General features: G+C 41.0%; 1 protein-coding gene across 6 annotated transcripts in view; it reads left to right on the top strand.

Annotated features, from left to right (window-relative positions):
• Positions 1-19079, top strand: part of postna (periostin, osteoblast specific factor a) — a 63667-nt gene that overhangs the window by 30712 nt on the left and 13876 nt on the right. For all 6 annotated transcript variants that reach the window (XM_079508768.1, XM_079508771.1, XM_079508770.1 and 3 more), the window contains 10 exons: positions 2876-3088; positions 6219-6353; positions 6741-6889; positions 8290-8426; positions 8833-8963; positions 9547-9677; positions 13226-13328; positions 14482-14549; positions 15248-15293; positions 15397-15432. In XM_079508768.1, coding sequence (XP_079364894.1) covers positions 2876-3088; positions 6219-6353; positions 6741-6889; positions 8290-8426; positions 8833-8963; positions 9547-9677; positions 13226-13328; positions 14482-14549; positions 15248-15293; positions 15397-15432 — 1149 coding nt within the window. The remainder of the gene's footprint in view (positions 1-2875; positions 3089-6218; positions 6354-6740; positions 6890-8289; positions 8427-8832; positions 8964-9546; positions 9678-13225; positions 13329-14481; positions 14550-15247; positions 15294-15396; positions 15433-19079) is intronic.

Here is a 19079-nt window from a genome sequence, read left to right as displayed (position 1 = left end):
TACCCCACTACAATTATTTGACATTTTGAATTACTAGTTACTTTACTAGATTTAGAAAGTTATTTTACAACATACATTAACCAACTAAGCCCTGTATTAGCCTACATTTAAACTATTCTAAAATAGCCGATCAAGCCGTGTTGTCATGAGCTTGTAAAAATATTTTCAAATTTGGAAAATCTGAGTAGCCTACTTTTACTTTGGAACTTGATATCAAAACCTTTGCACTTTTACTTGAAATGAAAGTGAAATTTGGAATACTGGCCTTTTACTTGTAACATAGTATTGTGGTACTGTTACTTTTACTTGTAACATAGTATTGTGGTACTGTTACTTTTACTTGTAACATAGTATTGTGGTACTGTTACTTTTACTTGTAACATAGTATTGTGGTACTGTTACTTTTACTTGTAACATAGTATTGTGTTACTTTTACTTGAGCAAATAATCTGAGTATTCCCTCACCGCTTCACACTACACACACAGTCGCACACACATTGATTGAATGATCGAAAATTGTATTCACAGTATGTAGAATGGGTACACTAAGGCACTAAGACTTACACACACACACACACACACACACACACACACACACACACACACACACACACACACACACACACATCACTTAACTTACACTCCCCCATAAGTCACGTATACGAGACCGGGAGACATTTGTCTCCACAGTGTCAGCAGCTTGTCTGCTTATCTGCAGAGGCGCGCGGCTGGCCAGCCAGCAGGACTCTCGCTGCTCCCATCATGATGAAGTGGGTTTGCGGTGTGCTGCTAAGCATGTGGTTAAAACAGAACCCATAGCAGCCCACAGTGCTACGACCTCAGATAGATTCTCAGACAGTCGGCAGACCGGTTAACAAGCCAAGCCGCGTCAGAACCGCGTCCAAAGTCAAGATGGCTGTGTCTGTCTGTCTGTCTGTCGGCCCGTTGGCAGGGAGGGGACGGGATGGGTTTGAGCCACCATCGCTGTCGGTGAAAACCTTGTATGTCCACATGCATTCTTTAGTTATGTCCACAATGATTCTACAAATGCCTTCTAAATCAGTAGTTCTCCATTTTCTTTGTGTCAAAATTATATATTTTTTGAATTATAATTTCTTTGTGACCGTGGACCCCCCCAACTGAAAATGTGTTGTGCCAGAAAGGGCAAGATTGTCCAAAATGTTTTCAAAAATAGCAGATCTACAAGCGCAGTGACGCAGTGTGAGCATGTATATATCTGCTTGGAGAACCCACGTACAGACTTTAACACTTTAACTTTACTGAAAAGAAAAGAAAGTAAAAATAGGCGATGATCGAAGTCGTATATATCAGCTTGATTTTCTACTTTTAGCTGACACTGCAGCATCAAAAAGGCAGGCATTGCTTTATGAAAACGTTGAGGCACAGGGTTTCTGCCTGACAGCAACACTGTACAGTAAGCGACCGGTCTGAAAAGCCCCAAGCGCTGCTAACAATAATCCTCTGATTGCCTCTGAGGTTTGGAGGGCTTTGGAAGGGCCGAGGGTCGTAATTAAATGTGTATGGGACTGTTTCTATATACGGGCCAGCTCGCCTCGCTCCCCGTTTTGACAGTTGGACTGGGTTAGAGGTGTAATCCCATATCTAAATGTTGACAGAACTAAATATTTCCTCCATGACAGAAGAGCGCCGTGTGTGTGTGTAGTGTGTGTGTGTGTGTGTGTGTGTGTGTGTGTGACTGTGTGTGTGTGTGTGTATGTGTGCGCGTGTGTGCGTGCGACTGTGCGTGTGTGCGTGTATGTGTGTGTGTGTGTGTGTGTGTGTGTGTGTGTGTGTGTGTGTGTGTGTGTGTGTGTGTGTGTGCGTGTGCGCGTGTGTGTGCTTCCGCGCGCGCGTGCGTGCGTGTCTAATTGCACATGTACAAATTCAGTCCAAGTTCCGTAATGATTACTTACTGTAAACCATTGGGTTATGTAAGCAAAGTAGAAGTAGATTAACGGACATCAATTTTAATCAAAAGGGCAGTGGTTTATGAAAGTGCAGTCTTTGAAAGTGCAGAACCTCATTAGCTAGTTTTCTCTTTTAATTATCTCTCTGTCTCTCTCTCTCTCTCTCTCTCTCTCTTTCTCTCTCTCCAATTCAATTCAAAGGAGCTTTATTGGCATGAGAAATCATACGTTTACATTGCCAAAGCAAAAGTGGAACGAAACAATCAAAACAAAACAACATAATGTATAATTAAATTGGAATGAATACATGTGTAAACAGAGCTGTTACTTTGCAATTTAGTCTTAATCTTACGGAATTATAAAAAGCAATGTTCTGTCCATAACATCCATAACAGTTACATCCATATAGGTCGACAGCAGTCAACAGCAGTATTTATTTTATTTATTGTTAATTTTGACAGCAAGTTTTGATTTAGTTTTAGTCATATTTTTAGTCATATGAAAAGTTGTAGTTTTAGTCAGCCAACTATAAGATATAAATCGACTATAATGTACAGTTGATTTTGTCGACAAAATCTTTATTTTGTCAGGTCTTGATGGCGTTGTAATGGCTGCATGGTTTTGCACTTTGTTGCATGCTGAAAATAGCTAGCATCTACAAGCTCACAACATTAGATCTGCTATTTTCAGAGAGCAACACCCGAGCGCAACCAAACATAAAATGTCTTGTCTTTTAGTTCTACTGGATCTCATCTCCACTAGTCCCTCCCTAATGTTTTAGTCTAGTTTTTATTTGTTTGACGAATTGTCAATATGTTGTCTTAGTTTATGTAGTTTTTATTTTGTTTTTGTCAGTAGTCGACGAACATCTTTCGTCATAGTTGTAGTCGATGAAATCAACACCGCTTGGCTTGGTATAAAACTCTCTCTCTGTCTGCCTCTCCCAGCGCTGGTGAACTACCATCGTCTGAACAGCGTCCAGTGCTCGGAGGCCATCATGGCGGGCACGGTGTATGAGACGGCGGAGGGCAGCACGATAGAGATCGGCTGCGACGGCGACAGCCTGACGGTCAACGGCATCAAGATGGTGCTGAAGAAGGACATCGTCACCACCAACGGCGTCATCCACCTCATCGACCAGGTGCTCATCCCCAACTCGGGTAAGAAGCACCTTTTGTGGGGATCTAAACGATTTTGACCTCTTGAACCCCGGCGTTCATATTCTGAGGGGGAACATTATAGCCACACATAACAATTTTATAATTTTACAATTTTAGGCATTTAGCAGACGCTCTTAATCCAGAGCGATTTACATTAAGCTAGAACAAAAAGCATGGCAATACATCACATACATAAAAAGTAGTTATCATGAATCATACGTACCCAGGTGAAAAAGAAATATACTAAAGTATAGTACATTTATTATATAAATGTATTATTTTCAAAAAATTTAAGTTGTACTTAGTTGCACTAAAGTTGCACTAAAGATATATTTAAACATATTTTAAATATATTTTAATGTATTTCCCCCCCCGAAAGAAATACAATTTAATTACAAATTAAGTACAGCACAGTACACTTTTGCTGGTGTCATTAAAGGGGCATTCCACTCATTTTCAACATTTTACTATGTCATTAATATACCTTAGAGCTGTTGTGTGGAAATAATAAAAAAGTCCCCCCCACTCTGTGTTTCCTAGAACTGGAGATCTGAAAAAAACCATTAACATGGTGAAACACATCTTGATGATGTCATAAAGATGTGTTTCACCATGTTAATGATTTTTTTCATACTTACAGTTCTAGGAAACACAGCATGGGGGGACTTTTTTCTTATTTCCACACAACAGCTCTAAGGTATATTAATGACATAGTAAAATGTTGAAAATGGGTGGTTTTCCCCTTTAAGTATATTAAAGTATACTATCATTACATTTATAGTGCATTAACAATACATATCAAGTACTAAATAAATATATAGAGTATATTGCAATTATGCTTAAAATATACTATCAATGTATTACAAATATACGAGTATGTAATAAATTCATTTGAAGTATACTTTTAATAGTTTGAAGTAGTAATGTAATAATAACGCATTTAAACTCACTACAAGTACACAGACAATTAATTTAAAATATATGATTATTACAATTAAAGTATGTTTGTGTAACATTATTATTACATTGCTAGTATACTTGCTAGAAACTATTGAAAGTATACTCCAAGTATATTTTGAGCATAATTACTATACTACTATTACTATAGATATTTATTTAGTACAAATGAGTATATTCAATATACTATAAATTTGCATATATTCTTAAAAAAAGAATATGCCAAAAATTGACAATTTGTCATATTGTATAGGCTTGAGGTATAGTTGCCTGCAAAAGCCACTACAACTATTTGTTGGAGCAACCATCAACAACAAACCCAATCCAACAGATACTACACATACTGTATGAGAGAGACTGGCCAAATTAACAGACATTTACATTCATGGTTTTACTAAACAAATTACATAAAACAACATAAATCACCAAAAAACACTAACAAAACACTAAACACAATGACCCATAAAATAACGCCAATATGCATTATAATATTCAAATAACACCACAAATAAGAACAATAACAGACAGTCCTTGGCACCCCAGTGCATGCTGGGAAATGGACTTCCTCTAGCCACCAATATAAGTATATTTGAATACACTCAAAATATAATCATTTAAAATATATTTTAAAGGAAAGGTACTTAAGTTGAACAAAAGATAAACATTATTTGAATACACTTTTAAAAATTACATTTTATATTTTTGTTTAGTACACTTAAACAAATTACAAATTAATTTATGTTGACATGTAATGTGCTTTATATAAATATATTTTGAATTCACTTAATAACAATAAATTACAAATATAATGTAAGAAATATATTTCTAATAGCATCCAGGAACATTCATGAATAGTATACTTTAAAATAAAGTAGACTAAAGTAAACTTTAAATGTAATGCTTTTTCTGTATACTTTGTCAGCCTTATACTATAAATGCACTGATGAAAAATGTACTTTTATGAAGTATAATTAAGTGAAACTTCAATACATTGGGCATTAACATACTTACAAAAATGTATACTTGAACATATTTTGTTTGTATTTGTGAAAAGTATACTTTTTATATGCATATTATAGTATATCTTAAGATAAGTGCATATTGAGGATACTTTCCTAGGAGTACTTAAAATACAATAGTTTAAAATATATTTAAAATTAAATGTACTTAAGTTCAACAAAAACTTAACATTATCAGAATACATTTTTGAAAAAAAAATGTATTGGAAAAAAATGTACTGTTAGCATGCTTTGACAAAAGTACCAATATACTTTTAGTACAAAAGTATACCTTCAGTATAATAAACGTACTAAAAGTATATTTTTAATATATTAAAACACATTACTTTTTCACCTGGGTAAGCTAAGAACATAACAGTGGAATATCTATATAATGGAACTATGCATGTGTACTTTATAGTGCTATGTCTACATACAAAGCTATAAGTCTACATAAAATGCTATACATAGCAATTCTACCAGCTCACCAGAAGTACAGAGGCAGCTCAGGTCCAGTTTAGATTCAAGGATGTACAAGTACTGTACATGCACTGTGAAAAACTTAGGTTGGGGTGCTCCATAATACACATACATAAAAACATTACATTACTAAACGTATCTAAAAGGTTAAAAGCAGTTTTAAAATAACCCAGATCAGCATACAGTACATAACATACTTAACAAACGTACATAACGTACACAACAATACTAAACTTATCTAGAAGGTTAAAAACCGTTTAAAATAACACAGATCAGCATACAATACAAGGCCGTAACGGAAAAGTTAATTGTTCATTTAAGTTTATTAAGTCTAGAGGTGGCTTTTATTCCCCCCCCTATAATTCCACCTCATTGTTGGTTAGGCCTTTTATTTTAGTAAGGTTTTTACTAGGCTATAGGCCGACTATTATTTTATTGCTTTTTTATTCTTGTTGTGACGCAGCATGGAGGAACGTAACCCCAAGAACCTATGTTATACTTGAAGAATAAGATAAGATAAGATAAATAAGAAGTAATTTGTTTTATTGTATTACTTGTTACAATGTATTGTAACTTTTTACTTGATTATTATTTTTATTGCGAAACTTCTGGGTAAGCTCTATGATCCTATGATCTCTCTCTCTCTCTCTCTCTCTCTCTCTCTCTCTCTCTCTCTCTCTCTCTCTCTCTCTCAGCCAAGGAGGTGATGGAGTTGGTTGGAGAGAGAGAGAGCACATTCAGTGACATGGTGTCAGAACTGGGGCTCTCAGCGGCCATGAGTCCAGGGACAGAGTACACACTGCTGGCTCCGCTCAACGCTGCCTTCACTGGTGAGTTTAACAACAGCCACTTATAGAAGATACCTTTGTGTGTGATGCTGTATACATTAACACACTCCCATCCATGGTTTTTCATGTTCTCAGTATAATATTAGACATAATATGATGATAGTCTAAAATCCAAAATGTGTCACTTTTTATTGAGTATTTTATTAGTGAGAACAACACAGAAGTTAGTTGACTGTCACTGTACTACAAATTTTGATTTGAATCTGCACTTTCCGCGCGCGCGCGCGTGTGTGTGTGTGTGTGTGTGTGTGTGTGTGTGTGTGTGTGTGTGTGTGTGTGTGTGTGTGTGTGTGTGTGTGTGTGTGTGTGTGTGTGTGTGTGTGTGTGTGTGTGTGTGTGCGCGTGTGCGTGTGCGTGTGCGTGCATCAGACGAGGTGATGTCGATAGACCAGAGCTTGCTGAAGGTCATCCTGGAGAATCACATCCTGAAGCTCAAGGTCACGCTGAGTGAACTGTACAACGGACAGCTGCTGGAGACGATTGCAGGAAAACTGCTGCGAGTCTTCATCTACCGCACCGTGAGTCACTGTAGGGGTCCTTGAGGGGGTTCCAGGGGGTCCCCAGCTAAATGATAGTTTGGAACCAAATGGACCCTTAAGGTGGTTGCACACAGAAAAACGCAGCTAAAAATCTGAAAACACGTCCAGTGTGCAGGGACCTTTATGGGTTGGTAACTCTGAGAGTGTACAAATGGAACCAAATGAACCCTAATGGGTCCATTTGGTTCCATTTGTACACTCTCGGAGTTAAATTAACATTGATTTTACAATATAAATTGGGGTCCCGGAGATAGAAATGCCATTCAGTGGGTCCGTAGACGAATGCATGTCAAACTGGGGGTCCTTGAAATTAAACTGGTTGAGAATCACTGCTAGAGCTGTAAAAATCTTATCTTATGGGGACATCCCTGGCATATCTTTTCAAATGGGGGTTCGTGGGCTGGTTAGTGTCAATTTGGGGGTCCTTGACATGAAAACGTTTGGGAACCACTGGTGGATATCATGTGCGCTGAGTCACTGTAAATCATATACAGGCAACTTGAGTCACTGTAAATTATGCACATTTTAGGCACTTAGTGTAAATCATGAACACCTGGAGGTACACTAGCGAGTCACTGCAAATCATGCTCATTGAGACACTAATAATTAATTAATGAGCGACTGTGTAAATCATGTTCAGTATGTGTAATACTTATGCCTTTTAATGTGTTCCGTGTGTGGGGGATCACACGCAAGTGTGACTGTGAACATGTCTGTTTAATTGTGTGTGTGTGTGTGTGTGTGTGTGTGTGTGTGTGTGTGTGTGTGTGTGTGCGTGTGCGTGTGTGTGGTCTACTATACAGTATATGTGTATATGTGCAGCCATGTGATTTCAATGTCACAGACGATTATCGTCCTGTAGCAACAGAGGACAGTGGAGAGCGAGGCTGCACGGGGGTAACACTATCAATCTGAAATCCATTAGGAAGCTCGTGCCAAACTGTTAACACAATCCATGTCTTTGAGCGTATAAACAAATGCAGTAAAACAGCTAATTAGCACGGCTCTTGGCACAACGCGGTGTACGTGTCCCTTATCTGATGGTTAACATATCGTCCCGCATGCATGGCTCTCATTTGACCCACTTAGACCTCTCGGTTGTTCTGTTCCACTGAGCCAGAACCTCCATGTGTGGATGATGTGCTCCATGCTTCACTATATTGTTTAAATCAGTGGTTCCCAAAGTGGGATCCGGGGACCCCCCCAGGGGTCCTTGAGGGAGTTCCAGGGGGTCCCCACCAGCTAAATGATAGTTAGGAACCAAACGGACCCTTATGGGCCTGTAACTTGAGAGTCAAATCAACATTGATGTTACAATATAAATTGGAGGTCCCAAAGATAGAACTAGCTTACATGTGAATACTGTATCCACCCTGCAGGCCGTGTGCATAGAGAACTCGTGCATGCTGCGCGGCAGCAAGGAGGGCAGCAACGGAGCGCTCCATCTCATGAACTCCCTCATCAAGCCAGCGCAGGCCTCCATCTACCAGATCCTGTTGGCTGACGGACGCTTCAAGTGAGAATCATTGACATTACTAGTACTTTCTATTGGATTTAACTTGATATACTAATTATTATGGTTTGCTGGCGGGCCAACAGGGTTCTATGGAGGGTGGTGGCGGCTATATCCGACGTGGTGCGTCGGTCCGATATAGTGCGTTGGTCTGTCCCAAACAAGATATCTCGAAGGCTACCTGCTGGATTTCTGTTGAATTCACTGGGCACATAATTATAGCATAAATGAGCATACATTGTAAATTGTACACTATAAAGTTATGGCTACATTATAGTACGAAAGGACCTCAATGGAAATAAAGGACTGCAATGGAAGCCGCTGGATTTGTTTGCGTTTTATCCTTTTGATAATGGCGTGACAAAATGTTAATATCTTATTATCAATAAAGAGGTCAAACTCTCCACAGGATTTTCCTGTCCTTGATGGAGAGTGCTGGCCTGATGGATCTACTGAAGCAGGACGGCTCCTACACCGTCTTCGCCCCGACAGACGATGCATTCAGCGGCCTCACCGAGCAGGACTTCGATCTGCTCAGAAGTCAGTACTTCACCTTTGACACCTTTAACAATTATTGACCATATTCATACGTTCATACATTATGATACAGACCCTGAGTATCTACTCCCGTCATATGCGATATAGGGCCAAATTGAGGCTGTTTTTTTTAATAGCTGTGGTGGATGTGGATTGCTCAGTGGATGTATTGTAATGTTGGGACAGGCACTGTGTAATGCACAGTGGAAAACCATCAAACACCGCTGACTTACAAATACATGTTCATTCCTTTTCAATTGTTATATTTAAGAGGAAACATTTACTGAGAAATTAATTAAATTAAAAAAAGGTTCCTACCATACAGGAAACCAAGGGAATGACTTGGGTATATCTGGAATTAGTATCATTCATTCATTCATTCATTCATTCATTCATTCATTCATTCATGTTTATCTGATGGTTTATGTTGTTTTCCAAAGCAACACTCACACACAGGCAGATTCACCACGTGTGTGTGTGTGTGTGTGTGTGTGTGCGTGTGTGTGTGTGTGTGTGTGTGTGTGTGTGTGTGTGTGTGTGTGTGTGTGTGCGCGCTCGCGCGTGCGTCTGTGTCTAACATCAACAGGTGACGTCAACGCTCTGCGGACCATCCTGCTGTATCACGTCAGCAACGGGGTCTTCATCAACGGCGGTCTGGAGGGAGGGGTCACCAACCTGCTCAGGACCCTGCAAGGAAAGAACCTACAAGTCTTGTCCGTAAGTACCCTTGCTTAGTTCAACGTGTGTGTGTGTGTGTGCGTGTGCGTGTGCGTGTGTGTTTCCTCCTTGTGTTTGTCTCAGTGTCCCTCAGGGCAGCGAAGCTATAACCATGTGTGGTGGTGGTGAGCTCTTAGCTGACACAGGAAACGTTTGTCTGAATTGCTTCTTCTTATCTAGTAACATCATTAACATGGGCTGGACTCTTCCCCTTTGCAACTTCACTTTCGTCTTACAGTTTACTCACTCATTCGTTATTCGTGATGATATTTCAGAAGGACATCTCTGGAACATAATCATCTTCAAGGGAAGCTTTGTTCAGCTTTGTTCCTAATCGTGATTTAAATTGGAATGGGTTTTAATCGACTTTACAATATATTGTTACATGCCTTGTCCTTGAGCAAGACACTGAACCCTGGCCTAAATGATCCTGATGTGCAGGTTGGTGCCTTGCAGGCTTGCATGGTAGAGGCTATTCTGCACAACGTGTGGGTGAATGTAAAACGCACGTTGGATAAGAGGCGATACTGTACTGCAAAGTACAAGCGATACTGTTCCTTGAAATGAAAAGGGCTGAGAAAGAATCGCTGGCTTAGTGGGACCCGTAGACCAGCGCCTCCACTTCTTACCTCATCACTCCCCACTTCTTCATTGTAGACAGTAGCATTACCAACAGCCCCCGCCACCACCTACCCCCATCCCCCCAGCCCCCGCCACCTACCCCCATCCCCCCTTCACCTCCCCACCGCTGCTCCCCCATCCCCCCTTCACCTCCCCACCGCTGCTCCTACCGTCACGTCGCTATAATCTGTATCAAAGATCAAAGCCCAACGTCTCTGAGGCAAAGCCAAAAATAATGAACACCCACTTCCCGGCCGCTCTGTCAATGCCATCAACCTCCCAACTCCCACCCCAAAACTCTCATTGCTCCACCTTTGTGGTAGCATGTTCCCATTCCCATACATTTCCTGTCCCCAATTCTGGGGGGATTTTTTTTTTACTTCACCTCCCACCCTTTACCTCAATCCCCCTCTCGACTCCCGCCAGGTCTACACTAGACACTCAGTGATTCATTTCAGGCCTGCGGGCTCTCGGGCCGCATGGTGGACACAGGAAGACGCTGTCTGGAGATTGAACTTGTTGATACAGACGGGAAGCGAGGAGGGGAGGGGAGGGGAGGGAGGGAGATTAATGATGGGACACTTACATGGAAATCATGTGGTTAGCTTGTTAACCACTGGACGCGTGTGTGTGTGTGTGTGTGTGTGTGTGTGTGTGTGTGTGTGTGTGTGTGTGTGTGTGTGTGTGTGTGTGTGTGTGTGTGTGTGTGTGTGTGTGCGCGCAGTATGTGCAATGTGGCTCAAATTAATGAATGAGAAAAGAGGATTGGAATGAGTAAGGACTGTTGTATTTAAGTAATTTGTGGAAAATATCAAAAATTAAATACAGCACTCAGCAATACATTGATATGCCTTGAATACTACTAATATATTAAAGTAAGTACTTTGAATAGTTATAACAAATATTTTCTTATAAAGCAGAAGTACTTCAAGCACAAAGGTGACAGAGCAACTTTCACATGTACAGTCAATGTGGTAACATTTGACTGGGGTTTTGTCCACCAGTGAGAGCAATGCGGCTCAAATTAATGAACGAGAAAAAAGGGGTTTGGAACGAACGAAGCGAGGAGGTGGAACTCTACACCCCTCCGCTCACCCGGGCCTGTCCACCTCCAGCGACCTTCCATTTAGAAGACATTTAAATTACAGGAAATTAACCGCCACAGATGGAAAATCCACATGTCACCCTGCTCCCCCCCCCCCTGACAATGGAACCCCAGCATCTGGAATCCTGTTTGTATAATTCTCACCTCCAGACCACGTGGTGTCCGAAGCGCTGAGAAAAGTACAGATTGTTCAGATGTTCCTGATGTCTGAGAGTCATTATTACCATGATTAGAGTCACTGTTGTGGTCGTGGTGGGCGGCCATTACAACTTAACCCATTTAGACTTCGATTTAACATAAATGTCTTCTAAATCCTGACAGTTTTCTGAAATACCTATGTTTCTATGTCAGTGGTGTTCAATATTTCATCTGCTATTTTTCAATAGCTAAAGTACAGTATAAATAACATAATGCTTAAAACACCAAAAGGGGTTCCCGCCCAGGATGGGTTAAGTGCTGTTATCATCGCTAATAGCTGCTGGCCCTGACAGACACCTCAGGCTGAAGATATGTCAGCTTATGTAATATTGATTTATGCCTAACGCGTGTCATTATCTTGTGTTTAGTCTGCTACAGAGACTCATATGGGTCCTCCTCGTGCCATGCTGTGTGCCAGTGTGTGTATATTAAAACTATACAGTACGAGTGGTGAATATGTCTTTGCATTAGAGATTTATTTATTGAACTTGGCAATTCAAGAATGGCAGTAATGACAGAAATGGGGGCGCTTTGGCTTGAACACGTCGTAGAGGGTGAAAGGTGGCCTTTTGGAAAACGGGGCACCAGCCAACCCCACAACGTGCTATTGGTGCAGTCAGTGCATGAGCCAGTTATCATTTAAAAAAGAGGCAGTATAGTGTCTTGGCGTTTGTTAATGTTGTCCCGTACCAAACTGCTGAGGATGGACAGCTGTGCACTCCATCTGTCTTCTTCCTTCCAAGAAACCTTAAGATATACCTTTTTTTAGTTTATGTTTATTTGTAATGTCAAATGTTTTCTTTTTTCCCATCTTTGTTTTCTTTTTCTTTTAATGTCTCTTCTATTTGTAATCTGTGAAGCACATTGGGTTGCACTTGCTGTGTGAAATGTGCTATATACAAATAAAGTTTTGATTGATTGATTGATTGATGATCTGTCCTTCCTTCCGTCCATCTCCTACCAGCAGTTCCCAACTTTTTCTGCATGGATCAGGGCCAACTCAGGCATTCAATCAGGGCCCACCCATCTGTTAACCTTTATTCTCTATAACTTCTGTGTTAAATCATGATGAAGATAATCTAACTAACTAACTAACTAACTAACTAACTAACTAACTAACTAACTAACTAACTAACTAACTTAGCAGCATAGCTGCTGGGTCAGATGTAGAAAAGTAATTTCCCCCCAGGGATATATACTGTACTTCTTTTCTTCATTTTTTATATTTTTTTAATGGGAGGCAGCGTGTCACCAAAAACTACTGCGACTGCCTGCGGGACTAAACTGCACTGGGACTCTTAACACATCATCAATCACTAGCTCACTCTGTCTGTCTGTTGCGGCAGTGCACGGCTCCCAGGACCCAGACACTGAAAATACAATACAGCTGATCTAAGGTCCCTGCACTGTTTGGAATCCACTGTGTTTTACGGGACAGTCGGTGCATTGAACTGCAACACTTCCCCCGCCTCATTTGAATTGACTGGTGGTCAGTCAAAGGGATTGTGTATTTGTTTTAGGTCAAATAAGGGAGTGTGTTTGTGCATGTGTGTTTGTATATTTTGTCCTCGGGTAAATTGATTTGGTCAGTCAAAGGGATTGTTTGTTTGTTGTGTGTTCTCAGGTGAATAAGAGCATCCATGTGAACAGCGTGGACGTGCCTGACAACGACCTGATGGCGACCAACGGCGTAGTCCATGTGGTGAAGAACATCCTGTACCCTGGTGGTACGTGAACCATGTCATTCATTCTTTAACACAGGGGTTCCCAAAGTGGGGTCCGGGGACCCCTAGGGGTCCCTGAGGGAGTTCCGGAGGGTTCCCAGCTAAATGATAGTTTGGAACCAAATGGACCCTTATGGGTCTGTAACTCTGAGAGTGTACAAATGGAACCAAATGGACCCGTTGATTTTACAATATAAATTGGGGTCTCAGAGATAGAAATGCCATTAAATTTGGGTCCTTGAAATTAAACGGGTCGAGAATCACTGCTAGAGCCGTAAAAAAATTCTCTTATGGGGGTCCCTGGCATACCTCTTCAAATGGGGGGTCCGCAGGGCTAATTAGTGTCAATTTGGGGGTCCTTGACATGAAAAAGTTTGGGAACCACTGCTTTAACATACTGTATCCTTGTGGTACGTAAACCACCCATTCTTTAAGAACAATAAAAATGTTCATTTGTAGGAATTTAGCGGACACTTGGCCAGGCGGGTGACCTACAATAAACAAGGAAAATAATCGCACGGGTAAATGACCCATGCGGCCCAACTGAGCTATGTACGAGTGCCCCATGCAGTGACCCCCTTGTAATCATTTTAACTTCTAGCCATTACCGAGGTTTGCCCCGTCTTCAAACTACAATTTACAATTTACAATGTAGGCATTTAGCAGACGCTCTTAATCCAGAGCGACTTACATTAAGCAATAACAAAAGCATGGCATACATCACACATATAAAAAGTAGTTATCATGAATCATGCGTAGACTAAGAACGTAACAGTGGAGTATCTATGTAAACTATACATACTATACTATATAATATATTATACATGTGTACTATAAAGTGCTATGACTACATAAAGTGCAATTCTAGAGCTGTCTACGTAACAAGCTATAAGTCTGTTTAAAATACTATCTAAGTCTACATAATGTGCTATCTAAGGGGCTAGGCTAGGGCTAACCGAATGCAAACTACAGTATGTGGCTGATGTTGGACAACTACATGTCAACACTGCTATGGTCCTTTAATAGGGGTGTTTTGTGTTATTTAATACAAGAGCATTGAGCTCTGACTTCGTGGCCAGTGCAAATTCCAGGCCCCCGATAAGAGCCACTGGTGTAGGATGTACTACGTTATGCTGATAATGACTTCATTGCGCAGACCTTCCCGTGGGCCGCGAGGACTTCCTGTTTCTACTGAAGAAGCTGATCAAGTACATCCAAATAAAGGTAGGAGGAACATAAAGACATTACATCATGTGTTCATGTGGCTGTGCAGGAATCGGTGTTCATTTTGTCGACTATGATGAATTATTTTTCGTCGACTACTTTTTTTTTTCACTGCCGAAAACTAAATAAAAACTAAGCTATGGTGACTAAAACTAAGACTAAATATATTGACAATTTCAACTACAAACTATAGACTATAATGTTAGGGAGGGACTAGTGAAGAGATCCTGGACCAGTAGAACTAAAAGACAAGTCATTTTATGTTTGGTTGCGCTCAGGTGTTGCGCTCTCAAAATAGCAGATCTACACGTTCACAACGCGTAATGCTGCAACGTGTTTTGAGCTTGTAGATCGGCTAATTTCAGCATGCAGCCAAGTGTAAAATCAGGCATTACATCACCATCAAGGCCTGCCAAAAAGAAAAATTGTAGACAAAATCAACCATAGATTTAGTCGGCTAAAATCTTATATTTATTCAACTAAAACTAGACTAAAACTAAAACATTTCAGATGACTAAAATATGAATAAAACAAAATATTTGTTTTATTCAAAAGACTATGACTAAAACGAAATAAAAAAATGTGGTTTCAAAATTAACACTGAATCCCCAAACAATCATCTGTTATTTTCCATTTCATCCGTTTGTGTTACTCTCATCACCTCCCATCCCTGTCACACCTGCTTTTGTTTCCTTTAGTTTGTGTCTGGGTTTTCGTGGGTCGAGATCCCACTCACCTTCATAAGTAAGTGTCCACTGCATGTCTTCACATCAGCTTTTTATTTTATTTTTAAAAAACAGTTTCAGACCAAAGAATCCTGACTGAAGCCATTTGTTTTGTGTTACAGGGAGAACTATAACCACCACCCATATTGTGGAAACAGGTGAGACCTAACAGTATGTTCACTGTGTGAGGGGACAATTGGACATAGAATATGAGCTGATTACTCTTTAAAATAAACGTACATGCATGATAAATAGTATTGTACTCGGCCTTCCCAATTAAATACTGCATTTTGTAGAGCTACAATCAAGGACTTATTTTAAACTTAATGGCAGAGTATGTTACAATAATAACTAGTGCGCCTGCAGTGGTTGGAGGCGGTGTCCCTATACCCTGGTGCCGGGAAGGACACTTGGGGCTCCATTTTCGTCACCGCTAAACCCCTTATCCCTAAACTTCTTTGCCTTTTTTTGACTATTTTGCTAAACATTTTTGAATAGTTAAAATGGCCAGTCTACAAGCTCACAACGTGTCAATGTAGATTGGCTAGTTGAACTATTCAAAAATGTTTTTAAAAATAGTAAAAAAGGCAAAGAAGTTTAGGGATAAGGGGTTTAGCGGTGACGAAAATGGAGCCCCTAGTGTAATGGTTGACAATTTATTTAAAGCACAGATCAATGGATCGGACACACACTATACCTGTAGATGTGCCACCATCTTTATTGTATAGTTTGTTGGTAGTGCTAGATATTGTAGTTCTCTGTAGGGACAGGGAGATAACATAAATACAACTTATGGATTGTATTGTAACTTTAACCCTCTATACTTACTTGGTTGACCAGTGTTTCCCCTCTACACCAAATCTCTTTGTCCGCTCTTCTTTCCCTCTCTACACCAAATCTCTTTGTCCGCTCTTCTTTCCCCTCTACACCAAATCTCTTTGTCCGCTCTTCTTTCCCCCTCTACACCAAATCTCTTTGTCCGCTCTTCTTTCCTACTCTACACCAAATCTCTTTGTCCGCTCTTCTTTCCCCCTCTACACCAAATCTCTTTGTCCGCTCTTCTTTCCCCTCTACACCAAATCTCTTTGTCCGCTCTTCTTTCCCTCTCTACACCAAATCTCTTTGTCCGCTCTTCTTTCCCTCTCTACACCAAATCTCTTTGTCCGCTCTTCTTTCCTCCTCTACACCAAATCTCTTTGTCCGCTCTTCTTTCCCCCTCTACACCAAATCTCTTTGTCCGCTCTTCTTTCCTCCTCTACACCAAATCTCTTTGTCCGCTCTTCTTTCCCCCTCTACACCAAATCTCTTTGTCCGCTCTTCTTTCCCCCTCTACACCAAATCTCTTTGTCCGCTCTTCTTTCCCTCTCTACACCAAATCTCTTTGTCCGCTCTTCTTTCCTCCTCTACACCAAATCTCTTTGTCCGCTCTTCTTTCCCCTCTACACCAAATCTCTTTGACCGCTCTTCTTTCCCTCTCTACACCAAATATCTTTGTCCGCTCTTCTTTCCTCCTCTACACCAAATCTCTTTGTCCGCTCTTCTTTCCTCCGCTACACCAAATCTCTTTGTCCGCACTTCTTTCCTCCTCTACACCAAATCTCTTTGTCCGCTCTTCTTTCCTCCTCTACACCAAATCTCTTTGTCCGCTCTTCTTTCCTCCTCTACACCAACTCTCTTTGTCCGCTCTTCTTTCCCTCTCTACACCAAATCTCTCGTCGAGAGTTCACCTCCCAGAATAGGGATGCTAGGCAAGACAAGACAAGACATGGCAAGTGTATTAGTATAGATAATTGCAAGGCAATTCACTGTACATAACATATTACGCAAAAGAAACACGTTAACAGGATATTTGAATTCAGTAAAAAAAAAAAAAAAAAAAAGCGTTCATGTGGTTAATAACACAGTACAGTACACAGACTCCCTTTATGCAACCTGAGACCACGATATCTCGTGAAGCCATTGTCCATTAGTAGCAAGCTCTCTCAGCACTGCTCCAGTTGACTTGTCTTGGATCCTCCGGCTTCTTTTAATCAGGTCCTCTGGGTGATGCGGTAATTGGGCTGTCACAGCATGGTTTGGAGACCACAGAGGACTCTCACAGAGGCTTGGGTCCGGTCCAGGCTCGGTTCCAGACAGATGGGAGCGTGTGCCTTGATGTATTCGGTTACATAGGGGAAGATAAAGTCTAATATTGTTCGGAGGTGATAGGGGTATATTACGAGGTTGAGAGAGGACCCCCGTCTGCTTCTTATTAACAGAATGACGGCAAAAACAGCCGTTGTACTCTAACGTAGTTGCTTCCGTGTGCACAATCTCCTCTTACTAAACATGGAAGCTTGTGTTCAGGCAACCTTTTCTTTGTATCACATTCAGAACACGTTATATTAAAGGAGGAACACAGAGACAAGTCATGAGTAACGTTTAACCAGTGCTCTAATACTCCTCTAGTATTTCGCTTTACATCAAATGTACAGCTTGTACAGCAGTTAGAATGTTGGGTTAAGAGTTCATTGCAGGAGCAGGGATAGGATAATGCCATGGCAGTGCGACGCGTTGTGAGCTTGTAGATCTGCTATTGAGAGCTTGTACATCAGCTATTTTCGGGGCGCAACCCAGCACTCTTTAGCTAGTGGAGATGTATGGTGTAAGACATGGATTTCTAAACAAATTTGTTCAACGCAAAATACTGCGTTCAAGTTCAGAAGACTTTGGGGAAAAAAGCAATTCTCCTGAATGCTGCCTTTCGGTATAATGGCATGGAAAGCAGTGACATTTTGCATTTCTTTCACCATATTATGGTACATGCTGCATTCGTGGTATGGAAAGGGCAGTTGTTTTACAGACGGGTAAAAGGGCAGGGGCTGAAGCCCCCTTTGATGTCTATGTGTGCACGTCCCCGCATGGCAGAAGGGTAAGCAAGGTAGTTAAACGGTAGTAACGCTGGCGGAACGTCCATTCGGCCAGACATTCAGGTCAGTCTGTAGGTAACAGAGATGTGACAGGAATGCTGGAATAACAGGAGACCACGGTTAGAGAGAATACTCTGGTTAATCTAAGCGGTCGCGAGCGTGACCGACGTGGCAGTACAACCTAATAGCATCTGGACATGGGTGGGTGGGAAGCCCGCGTTTAAACAGTGCAAGGTGACGAGCTGATGAACTGCAGGTGTGTGGGCACTAGCGGAGGAGAGGAGGGTGACGTATCCAGGGAAGAGCCATGAGCCTGACGGGATGCCCATCTCACACACACACACACACACACACACACACACACACACACACACACACACACACACACACACACACCAACTACTATAATGAATTTCACGTGGGGATGAGTGTGATGGATGGATCTACAAATAAAAGAAGAAGCAGTGTTGATGAGCACTACACAACCAGACTTCAAACAGATCAGGGAAGACAAGCAGTCGCAAACATATAGTCTGTACATAAACATGCTTGTGTGCACGTAAGGACACACATAAATACATGCCCACACACACACACACACACACACACACAAATGTGTGTCATGACTCTGCACGCAAGAAACATTTTGTATCATTATTCATTACTTATGCCAATAGGTGGGCGTCTGGGAATCAGAAGGCCACCAGTTCCACCCTTGGCTCACCCAAATACATGTCGAAGTGTCCAACGTTTAACCCCTAAGAAACAGACTTACCTTAGGTAATAGTTCATCAAATGTAAGCGTAGACATAAATATACTCTGCATGATTAGACATAGGCCTATTTCAGTTCTATTTAATACATGGAAAGACTAGTAAACTAGTGAAGAAAGATTA

The sequence above is a fragment of the Electrona antarctica genome (assembly GCF_951216825.1).
Source record: "Electrona antarctica genome assembly, chromosome: 8".
Taxonomy (NCBI): Eukaryota; Metazoa; Chordata; class Actinopteri; order Myctophiformes; family Myctophidae; genus Electrona; species Electrona antarctica.
This window is presented reverse-complemented; position numbering and strand designations above follow the sequence as displayed.